The sequence below is a fragment of the Limulus polyphemus genome, unplaced genomic scaffold (genome assembly GCF_000517525.1).
Source record: "Limulus polyphemus unplaced genomic scaffold, Limulus_polyphemus-2.1.2 Scaffold7414, whole genome shotgun sequence".
NCBI classification, from domain to species: Eukaryota; Metazoa; Arthropoda; class Merostomata; order Xiphosura; family Limulidae; genus Limulus; species Limulus polyphemus.
In genome coordinates, this window is record NW_013673024.1 from 12,819 (window position 1) to 25,362 (window position 12,544).

Sequence of the window (12,544 nt, forward strand, 5' to 3'; positions counted from 1 at the left end):
AAAAAACTAAAACTAACTAATTAGTGTCGTGTGTGTGTGTGTGTGTGTGTGTGTGTGTGTGTGTGTGTGTGTGTGTGTGTGTGTGTGTGTGTGTGTGTGTTGAATGCAGAATTGGTTCAAAATAGATGTTTGTGATGTCCAAATACAAAATCTGCAGTATCTCGTGAATTACCAATATTGACAAACAAGAATATAAAGTGAGAACCTCCTATCTTTTCTATTTGTTTTGAGATATTATTAAATTTATTGAATCAACTATGGTTTTAAATTTTTAAAAACATCCACATACACCCACTTCACTCAATGATGTATGTATAACAAATTAAAAACTCTGAATGTCCCCTAGTGGTTTCCTCAGCCTCTGCAAAGTACTTTGGTGGCAAACTTTCTTATCCAAGCAGTAAGGTAAGGTAAGACATTAGTGAGCTCAAAATTTCACATGTTTTTGAGACCCAAATACACCATAGTTACTAAGCTTGATAAATTATTTTGGAATTCAATGGTATTGATATCGTAATTTAGTATTTCAAAATGTATATATAAAACACAGTCCAGTTTTATATTCTTGGATATGGTAACATGAGCACACATGCACATCTTCTGTAACTAATGGTAGTATTTCATTAAATAATGCACCAAAGAACATAGACTAATAACATGCAAAAACCAGACAATTTCCCCTAACTATCACAAATTAACAAATCCTGAAAGAGAGGATGTGACAGGTAGGTGTGGCAAGAGGGGTCCAATTTTCTATTTGGTATATCCTCTTCTCTATTTTATCCACCACCCCTCCAGTAACTTCAAACTTAAATGTAAATTACTCGCTATAAAATTGTCATTGCTTAGACAAACCATAATTTTTATAGCCCTCAGTTTTGTTTGATTACAGAGTAGAGAAAATGTGTCACGCGTGTCACATTAGGGGAATTCGGGATTTTCTTAAAACTTGTATACTATTAAAATATGGATTATTAGCTGCAATTTTATGTTATACTAATTGGTATAACAAACAAAAAGTAGTTTAATAATATTTTGAATGTAAGACACTAAAACCTTGTGTCAAGCACTAAAGGATACCCATGGTGATAGGGTTAACAACGACAAAAAAAATAAAATAAAATAAAAAAAATAAAAGATAATTATTGTAACTTTTACGTCCAACCCATTTTTCAGATACGTCATTTTGCTCAATGTTATATTTAGAATGAAATCAATGGTCACGAGTCCAGGTTTTGAAATTACCAGCGAAAACTGTAAACCCTCAAAACTAATTTAATTTAAATAATCAATTTTACATAACTAGATAATACATCTCTGCAAGTAGTATACTTTACCTTAATCTTTCCATCCAAAACCCCCTGTACAAAGTTACGAATGTTTTCCACAGTAATTTTGGTTGTTTCTGGTTTAAATTTATTCATTTCTTCCTCCAAGACAATAAGCCTCATATCTGGAGTATCTTCCTTCTTCAAGCCAAAAAACTCCATGATTCGTTCATGATCCTCTTCATCAGTGTCAATCGTAACAAACAGGACCTGCAAGAAATTATTCAGTCTTGAAAGTTTATACATAAACATAATACTCCTTAGTTAACCCCATCTAATATTCTCCGCGAACCCAAACCAAACTGCAGATTCACTGATGGTTAATTACAAAATAGATTTATTCTGTTATAAAACAAAATTCTGTAGTGCAGACACTAAGCCTCCACAGAAACAATCTCATATCCCTAGCCAACAGTAAATAACAACAATACACTGAACATTGTTGTTGATGCATTACATTTGTCTGTTCCTTTTAAAACACCAAAAATTCTGTTAGGAGGTATGATGAATCATGGGAAAAATAAATAAAACATTTTTACAAATATTAAAGAATCAGGAATCTTTTTTTAATAAATAAAATGAATGTTTATAAACTCACAAAGCAACTTAGATGATGAAAAGGTAAAAAACACCTGTAAAATTTTACAAATTTACCACTTCTATCATTATCGAATATCTATGTTTCAGATTATCTTTATTGCAATAAAAATAAAAACTCAATTTTGAGTTTCAAACAACATCAAAGCGAGAACATTTAAATATTATACATCACCCAGTGGTATTTGAACTGTGTACTAATTTTCAGGATTTTGTTTTTTTTAAGATATAGAACATAGAAGGCCATTATGCTATTATGAAATGTATGATTAAATATAACAAAATGATTCCCCAAACTTCTTTAAAATGATACTGCAGTAAAGTTATTCTACGTTTTTCAGTAATCTTTCCATAAAAACAGTTTTAATATTCAATGACTTTGTGTTGGAAGGTATTTTTCCAAAAGTTGCAAAAATGTTAAGTGCTTTTCATCTGAAAAAAATCAACATTCATTTTTTGATAACTTAATATTTAAACAAATTTTCATAGTTAATTTTTAGGGATGAGATAAACAAAACTTTGGAAGTCACTATTCAACTAAAATTTATTAGAAAGGGAATGGGCAGTCTTCCAAGCTGCTAGTATTATTTTGTTCCTAAACATTTTAGATATAGAATAATGATAATAATAAGAATTTGAGTTTGATTTTGGAGAAAAAAAATCTATGAGAATAAAAATTAAATGCATTGCTAATTATTAAGAAAATGGGATTCCATACCTCCTACCCTGCTCAATACCAGCTGGAAAACTAGTTAATTTACACCAATTTATATGATTGACCTTCTTACACAAAAAGAAATTAAAATATTAACAACTATTTTTGATAATTCCTGAGAATACAAAGATTTCTCACAGTTGATGCTGACATACCTTGCTTTTAAATTCTTTAGCAACACTTCGAAAATCTTCTAATATTTTTTCATAATCGGAAGCAGTCTTGCTAATGAAAAGCAAGTTGTGAGATTTGATTTCACCTCCAAAGATCTTCTGAGCACTCTAGGTTAAAAAACAAAAAGAAAGTAAATATACTTCTTTTCATACCTATTTTACAGACAGGAGAGCTAAGGTTATCATGTGTTCATTTAAAACAAAGTTATTATTTAAAAATGTTTTACAAAACATTTAGAAATAGAAACAGTTCATGGCTCCTAAACATTTATAAAACATCAAGTTTAATTATCTGTAATGAGCATAGGTTATATAATTTAAATGATGTTATTACTTTGTTTTTTAATTAAGAACAAAATATTTGTAGAACAGAGACCTAAGTAACAATTAACTCATCATTCATTCTAATATACAGTGAACAGGAATTTCAGCTGGAACTCAAAAGCACAAAAAAAAAAACTATAAAATTGCCCTATCATTATTTAGTTTTAAAATGTACAAAGTAAATTATTTCATTATTCACCTTTGAAAAGAAAGGTCGTTTACTAGAAAACATCACATATTTTATTCATGTCCTGTGCGAAGAATGTTTTAAATCTAAGCTAAGCTATCCATCTTCTTGCATTTTCTTACATCATTTAGTTTTCGTCAATTTATCTAAGTACAACATATTTCACATAACAATATTTGTTCACAACTTTACAAAGAAAACTTCATAAATATTTAACAAAGATTAAGAAAAAAATCTTTTTACAATTAAACTTCCATAACACAATTATCAAAATATTTTATCAACAGGGAGAAGACTAACGGATCCAGTTATTAACTAATTTACTGAGCAGTATTAAAGACAAACCTCGTGGTTAAATTCAACAACAAGTGGAAGACTATTGGCCTTTACAAACTTCTTTACATTATCGACAGTCAGGTCACCTTCGTAGACATTTTTCCCCTCATCAAACTGAAACAAATTGAATAGAGCTGATATAAAACTAACAATACAAGTCAATATTAAAAAATACAAAAAAGTTCATTCACTTTTTTTAAACAAGACATATTTAGGTTTAATGGCAATTTTCACAAAACATTTTTTTTTACACTTGAAATAATGGTATTGAACCTACACAGAAAAACTTTCCAAAAAAACAGATTTATTAACTTATACAGCTACATTTATTGACAAGTCTCAAACTTCATTACTGAATTTTGTTTTTTTGTTTTTTAAGCTGAGTATAATTAGTGAACTTGGTTACCATTATTTTTAAATTATCACACATTTAATCATTATGATAAGTCATAACTTCGAAGATCTATCAATGGATTTCTCATTATTCATTATCTAAAAATTTAATTTTTGTAGCTTAATTCTTTTTATCTTTTGTCAACTGTTGTCTAAGTGACTTATCAAAAATAGCCAATTTCTTTCTCAAATCAAATATCCTTCAGAGTTTCTGACTTACTACATGAACAAATATAAAGAATTCTAAGAATTATGTATTTTTATACAGTGTCCTAAAGCAGGAAAGATGAGATTGTGGTACAAGTAGAACTTATCGCAAGACTTATTCAACTCTCTCTCTCTCTCAGATGAAAAATGATTTTCAACTATTTTCTCGCGTGCGCGCGCGTGTCAATTTTTTTCTTTAATTCATACATATTCAATCATCATCTCCATCCAACTATTTGTAAGCCAAACTGGAAGCTGTGAAAACATTTGGCAAATTATCATAAGGAGATTCAACCGCCAACCCACGCAAATTATCATAAGGAGATTCAACCGCCAACCCACGCAAATTATCATAAGGAGATTCAACCGCCAACCCACGCAAATTATCATAAGGAGATTCAACCGCCAACCCACGCAAATTATCATAAGGAGATTCAACAACCAACCTACATAAATTATTTTCAGCAAATCCAAGTTTAGAACTTACATATTCAGTTCATGATAAGTTCCTAACTATTAAATGGAACAATCCTATCACAACCTTTTATAAAGAAGGCTATTCACAAAATCACTACATATACCTAAAGGGAAGATAACTGAAATTGTGTATATCCAACCAATAGCACAGAAGTATCTTGTCCATGCACACAGTTGATGGAAAATCTGTTGCAACATTATATGAAGCATATTGGTTGCTGCAAGATTATTGTCTAATGGAAAACTTAAGCTTCAATGTGATCTCTATTTTTAACACCATGATAATTACACTAGTTAAGCCAAATGAGCCTCTACAGACGTATAACCAAAATATTATAATTGTCTGAAGAATCAGGCAATCTACATCCACAGCCATCTCTACGAACAGAACAAAATGAAGCCAGTGTTATTGTTATCCCTTTATCTGAAATTAGAGCCTAGTAATTAGTGGTATTTGCTAATTGATTAACCAACAAATCCATTAATTCCACAAAGACAGTGCTGGCATTTTTTCACCAATCCAAACTATACATAACAATGTTTACTATAATTATGAATTTAATAAGCATATCTTCACAAGTTCTGGCAAGCTTTTAGTATACATCACAAGTTTGTTGGGCACAAAAATCAGATTTTTTGTAATAAAGTATTCTTTACTAAACATTTGTTTGTGAGGTTATGAAGCTAATATGACTTGTCTTAGTGCTAGGTAATTTTCAAGGTAAAAATAAATAAATACAACTTTTGATCTTACAACCTTCATATTTAATTTCCATGACCTCTAGAACCTCCTACATGAATTTTAAGGTAAAAGTTTATATTTTATCTATCTGACACTAACTACGGCTCAACCAGAGTACAGAAATCCAAGTTTGAAAATTATGAACATACCTTTTTCTTTCAAGAAATAATTTGTTGACACAACTTGAATTAATGTTATTCAACTCTTTACCTTTTTACATACTTTATTTTTAATTTTAACAGTTTCATTGCCTGCCTTGTATCGCATTCAATTCATTTATGCCCGAATTGAACACGTCACAACAGGAAGAAATCACTAGGTTCCCATAACTTCACACAAGAATCGGGCAAGTATATGCAGTGACCACTTAGTGAGCTAAGCCTTATTAAAATCATACATGACTAAATGTTCATGATTATAAGAATGTAATTATGTTCAAGCTTCAATAGTGCGATAGCATGAAGTGAATATGGTTTACTAAAAGCAAACAAGGTTGATTGTCAAATACTTACCTGCCTTTAACTAGCTCTGGATTTCAGCAGAGATACAGCTTTTATTAACAAGTTTGTGCACGTAATGTAACTGCTCACATAACTGAAGTTTTTGTCACTTTAAACAAAAGTAGAATTTTCAAACACCGAGAATCTACGAGCCACAGAAACCCCACTATGACCTTCGTGACACAGACAAAAATAGTGTATCACACCATGATACAAGTTAAATCTCTAATCTCAAGCCTACCTTTCCAATCATACATCAATGTACTTTAAGGAGTTTGTGCATTTCCAAGGTGTTTGGATATTACTGGTTTCAAAACAATATCTTACAAGTGAACCAGCCAGTTCAAAGTAACCTCTTAATATCAATTTGATTAAGCATAAACATTAAAAGATACAAAACAATACTGGATTAAGTATCCTAGTACTAATATTTTATATCTGGTCCCGGTACTTCCTCCCCTCCGTCAGAAGATTTCTCGTTACATTGAAAGAACTGAGTGGATGGACAATGACAATAGAAATGGTGACCAATTCTCACCTGACAGATGAATAAAGACAATTTATCTAAGAACATGACATCTTGTAGTTAACACTCCGGAGTTTAGAACAAAAAATACATCATAAAATCATTTCTACAGTGGGCAGATGCACAAGTCAGTGATGAAACAAGTTACTAAGATGCTTACGGTTGATAATCCATTGGTATATTCCTCCAAGCCCCCACCCCCTAAAATTGTTGTGTTAAGGATATCAAGCTTTTTCACACCCAAAACTATTATCCCAAAGTTTTAAAGAAATGTAGGAAGAGGGGGGAAGGGGCACACTAAATTTAGCTTGTTTTTTTAATACCATTACCTAATGTTTTAGCTAAAGGATAGTAAAACCAAAAAAAAAAACTACCTTCTTAAAGAGAACAATGCCATCTTTCTGGACATCTAATTCTTTATATATTTCATCTTGTGAGGTGATGGCAAATGGATAATCGTCAGTTACTGCAGCAGCTTCCAGGAAGATTTTGGCTTCTTTACTTTCCAGGTCTTTATAGAAACCTATGATAACAACCTCCGATCCTTCCTTGAACTGCTTAGTTTCTTCAACTGTCTTAAGTGTAAGAGCAGGTGGTCCAGTTTTCTTCTTCAACCAAAGAATGATTTCATCAGCACTACGACCACCTGTTCATACAAGGATTCTGGTTTCAACAACCTAAATTTCTTAATTTACTTCTGTCATGTAAGTATCAGAATTCACTAAAAGCTTATTAGAACAAGACATTTCGAGCCAACAAGATGACAAAGAATGTTCTGACTTTTAACTACTGTTAAACTTTGGCTTACCGTTTCAATTACATGAACATTTTGACTGTGCCAATTCCTCAAAAACAGCTTCAAATAATTTGAAATTCCAATGAAATATTAAACTGAGAATCAAAAGTATAGAAAACATAAGTAAAAAAAGTTAGTATCCACAATCAATGACCAACAGCAGGACGACTAAAATGAAAGTTACAAAAACAATTTAAGTGTTATTCCTATTTAAATAAACTAAAAAGAAAATGAAAATACATCCATGTTTCTAAAACAGATCAAGTCATTTTTATTTACAAACCTAACTAAAAGTGTAAAAGCCTATAAACATATTTGTTAAATATTCTAATTTAAAATGTAATCTTGGCTAAAACAATCAAGGTTACTTCATAACCATTATTTTTCCTTGACCTATACAGGAGTGTAACCTTTTTTTTTTGATGTTGAAGATTTTAAGTTATGATGAGAACTGGACAATCAATAGGATGCGAGAATCAATTAAATATCAAATACACTGATTACAATCGTCTGCTCGATTATTCTCACAAGAGATATGGGTAGTAGAAATAAATAAAGACATTAATTTTGATCAGTTGATATTTTGAAGAGTTGTAACACAAATTACGTTCAAACTTATATTAATCAAAACCAGTAATAACCTGAAAAAAAATCTAGATTAGCTGATTTTTTTTAACAAAACTTATATAATTGTAACTTCAACTAAATTCATTATTTTACATTACACTAATCCACAAAGTCAATTCTTACAGTTAGTCAAGTTAATCAGCCCAGCTCTAATTATGATTGTACAGTTAGTCAGCCCAGCTCTAATTATGATTGTACAGTTAATCAGCCCAGCTCTAATTATGATTGTACAGTTAATCAGCCCAGCCCTAATTATGATTCTGTATAGTTGTTTCGTCTCACATTAAAGATTTTAACAAATGGAAGATCACACTTTTTTCTTTTATTAAGTTATACCCAAGTTACATTTATGGAACTCACCTCTTCCATTTACTCATTAAATATATACTTTTCCCTTTAAAACTTGAAGTCAACAACATTACCTACTAAAAAGAAAAATCAAAGAAATTTAAAACAATCTCAGTGAGTAACATCAAAAATAATCACAATTTGACCTGGGCAATAACTGATTAATTGTCAGGCTAATTAATCAACATTTTGATCCATCAAGTTTATCGCCTAGCTCTAGTTACATTCAGCATTAATTTTGACCTTTAAAAGAAACAAACATGTTTACAAAGTCCAAGATTAAAGTCTACTATTAAAGTACATTTTTCATTAACATAGACCACAAATCAAACAACTGCAGTTTTGCCTATGTAATCTTAGTAGTTCTATACCATGTTCAAACCAAAAGTTATACACTCAAAATTACACATTTTATAAAATTTAACCGATAATCACAACTATTACAATTTCCATCTGTATATATTTACATGCACACAATACTTTAATATCATAGTTCACACTAATTTTTGTAGCTGTTAGAAAGTAACTGATCTTTAATAGGATTACCACGTGAAGATTACTTCATCGATTGTCACCACTATCCCTACTTCGGGTATTTTTATATAAAAATAATTTTTCTAAAATCTTACACGTGTGTAAGAGCCAACATAAAGATGTTTTATTTATTAATATACAATTAATATAATCTTTCAGCCAACTACTAGAGATTAATATAACACCAGTGGACCCGAAGGTTAACATCACGGGAGTTTCATATATATCGCAAACCGTGGAATCTGTCCAAACATTCCTCTGTCTCCCATGTGAAGGGCTATGCACACAGACAAATCTCAGCATTCATTTTTGAAATCATCTGGAGAACAAGCATGAATAATGTTGATGCCAAAATTTTATCTTGCAACCAGGATATTCTATAGTAAAATGTTAGGAATTAAATCACACTATCATTCACATTTCAAGATATGATGCAACTTAAAGAATAAAAATAGTTTTACCATATGTTATTGTTGTGAGGCTCTTAGCAATTACTTTTTGTAGTGGGCAGTACAGGTCGCTCAGATCTTTGGCTCAGATTGAAATCAAGAGTGCAACACAATTAAGATTTTTAAAGTCCGAGAAATAATTTAAATTGATAGATTAATTTAAACTTTTCCCATCACTGGGGACGGGTATTTTTGCTTGTCACAACATATATCATGACAAGCAACAAGTATGCAAGTCCCAGCAAGTTCATGGACCTAAATTATTAGCCACAGCATAGTAGCTCATAAAATGGCTACAAGTTTTGTTTAATAACGTAATCTACCCGAGTAATCCACTGGTTCAGAATCACTCTCTTAATAAACTAATAACGTAATCTACCCGAGTAATCCACTGGTTCAGAATCACTCTCTTAATAAACTAATAACGTAATCTACCCGAGTAATCCACTGGTTCAGAATCACTCTCTTAATAAACTAATAACGTAATCTACCCGAGTAATCCACTGGTTCAGAATCACTCTCTTAATAAACTAATTATGTAATTACCTGAGTAATCCACTGGTTCAGAATCTCTAAAGAACTTCAGGGTGGGGTAACCTCGAACACCATGTTTCTCAGCTAACTCTGTCTCCTCTGTAGCATCGACTTTGGCCAGTTTGATATCAGATTTTTCATCAGCCAACTGAGTTGCAGCTTTTGCATATTCAGGAGCCAATGCTTTGCAGTGTCCACACCATGGGGCATCTTATAGAAAATAGTGGTTTCAAAAGAACCCAAATTTAATTTTGTCACTGCTCATACTAAACTCAAAATGAAACAAGTCATTTTCACTCAAAAACAAAACTGTTCTATCAATGATAAGATTCTAAGCCATTCTCTTAACGTGGAACATGACTGTTGTCAACAGCAATTTAATCTAGAGAGATTATCAATACCACGTAAATCAGTTTTACATTTTATCACAACTTAGTATAACAACAATTCATTGATATAAAACAAAATCACTGAATTATGATTTTCTAAGTTACCAAATCACTTTGAAGCACAAATTTATTAAAAAAATTATTTTTTGGTTGTTAAGTAATAGCTAAACTTAATAGTGGATGTCTGGGGAGTAGTATTAGTACATATAGTTGTTTAACAATAGGATTTAGAACTAAACTTTTATTGCTTTCCACATCACACCAAGTTCAGTCAGATGAAGAATCTTACAGAATTATAAGGCAACTTACAAATTAAACGTCTCTGAACACTTTAATCAAATAGTCTATACTTACAAGTATATTTCAGTAAGCATGCTTATATACCTTTAAGCGGCAACAATCGTTTGCCAGTATATCTTAGGATTATACCCTAATCAATTCTTCACCCAATATAAATACATGGGTATTATCCCCCCCCCTCATCTAAAGGTTTCACTATCAATAAAACTAGTGAAATTAATTTTTCACAGGGGTTTTGATACGCACATTTTATTGCTTACTGAATGCCCAGCTACTCGCACAGCATGAAATACTAACATTTTAAGACAAAAATGGACAAAGTAGTGTTACCTAAAAGATTGTTCATTACCCCTGAGGAAGGAAAGTCCACCTTCAGAAAGTACTTGGAGTATTGGGGTCATTTTCTGGATATAATTTAGCAGTTTGCTTTGGTCAAAGTTACTGATGACTAAAGTAAAGGATTATAAGTCATACAAACTCAAGTAACAAAGCTATACACTAAGATTAAAACATCTGGCTACAGATAACAATGCTTCCTGGTTGTTAGGCATTCTGTACATTTGTACTTTGTTTTACTACAGAAACAAAACAAGTTTGAAGAACATGGATAACAACCATTTTGTGTTTTCATATAAAATGGCTGAATACAATGTATACAAATGCAATACTAAAGTAGAACTTGTCTTCTCTATACTAGCACCAAGATAAAATATTACTGGAGCAGAAGATTGTATCAATATATCCACAGAATAGCACAACACTATTTTCAGTCGGAGCTTTCCAAAGACTCCATTTCTTTGCTTCCATTATATTAATGATCTGTAATACAGCCAAGATACGACTGTATATAAAATTTCTAATCTAATTATTTGCTATACATTTATTACTTTTTAAAAGATTTCAAGATCAGGAATATCACCTAGAACCTGATAAATATTCTAACTTGGGAGGAAGTACAGTTTCTGAACTCTTCAAGTTTTTATGAACATGTGATGGACAGCTTTGAAGGGACAAATGGTCTGTTACTATATGTATACATTAAAATGAACAAAAGACAAAAACACTAGACACCTCAGTATTCTGTAAGCATTTAGTTAATAATTACTGAACTGCTATCAATAGTCACAAGAAATACCAACAATTCAATTCAATTCTGCTTTAAATATAGCTTCAACAGTTTTCCTTGAAAAACACATAGGATCTTAAATTACATTCGTTTTATCCGAGTAAATATTCAACAAGATTATTATTAAAAATAATATCTCCCAAAACAAAACTAAAAACTATTAACTCTAAACAAAATTTAATCTAACAGAAGCTTGAACAGCACCAACACATTGAAAAATTAAAAACTAAAGTGTAACACTAAGTGTAGCATCAGACATCTTATTCTAAATCTTCGCTAACTAATCTATACTTTACCAACGTTGTACGTTACTTCAGTTTGGCGTTATGAAATTTGAAAGACATATACATATATATACTTACAGAATTCGACGAGTATGTATTTATTATCTTTCAGAACTTTCTCAAAATTGTCCTTATTTAACACTAATACATTTTCTTCTTTTTTAATATCATCTTCGCCAGCGGCAATTACAACACAAAGAAACAACAAGCCAAAAGTACGAAACCACATCTTCTCAAACAGACTACTTTCCGTTCACTACTAAAGTATAAGAGGAAGATGACACACGTGGCACTAGAATAAATGCATCTTAGCGCATGCGTTAAAAAGAAAGTAACATCGTGTTGGAAACGGATTGGTCGAGTATTGGTCACGTGAACAGGAAGTTCAATGTTGAGGTTGACGTGTTGCACTGATATATATACACAGATCAGTGACGTGGAGTTATGTTAAAGTATGTGTAAGATAAAGACCGGGCGCGTGCAATGTTAAATTTTGTAACTTTTATAATTTGTTATTATAATTTTTATCCTTCAAAATGTGTGACTTAACTCGATATACAACTGTACAGGCTAACTCAGAGTCTTCAAGTAGTGTTTTAATCATATCACATAAACCTTATAATTAATCGAATGCCTTCGGGCAAGTAAGTCT

At 31.2% G+C, this 12,544-nt stretch overlaps 1 protein-coding gene across 2 annotated transcripts in view; it reads right to left on the bottom strand.

Moving 5' to 3' along the window:
* The window catches only part of LOC106474596 (protein disulfide-isomerase-like), a 24,710-nt gene extending 12,526 nt beyond the window's left edge, over positions 1–12,184 (bottom strand). For both annotated transcript variants that reach the window (XM_013935283.2, XM_013935284.2), the window contains exons 1-6: positions 11,971–12,184; positions 9,806–10,003; positions 6,880–7,151; positions 3,670–3,774; positions 2,796–2,921; positions 1,338–1,538 (exon numbers count right to left, since the gene is read on the bottom strand). In XM_013935283.2, coding sequence (XP_013790737.1) covers positions 1,338–1,538; positions 2,796–2,921; positions 3,670–3,774; positions 6,880–7,151; positions 9,806–10,003; positions 11,971–12,121 — 1,053 coding nt within the window. In that variant the 5' untranslated portion in view covers positions 12,122–12,184. The remainder of the gene's footprint in view (positions 1–1,337; positions 1,539–2,795; positions 2,922–3,669; positions 3,775–6,879; positions 7,152–9,805; positions 10,004–11,970) is intronic.
* Positions 12,185–12,544: the final 360 nt, after the last annotated feature.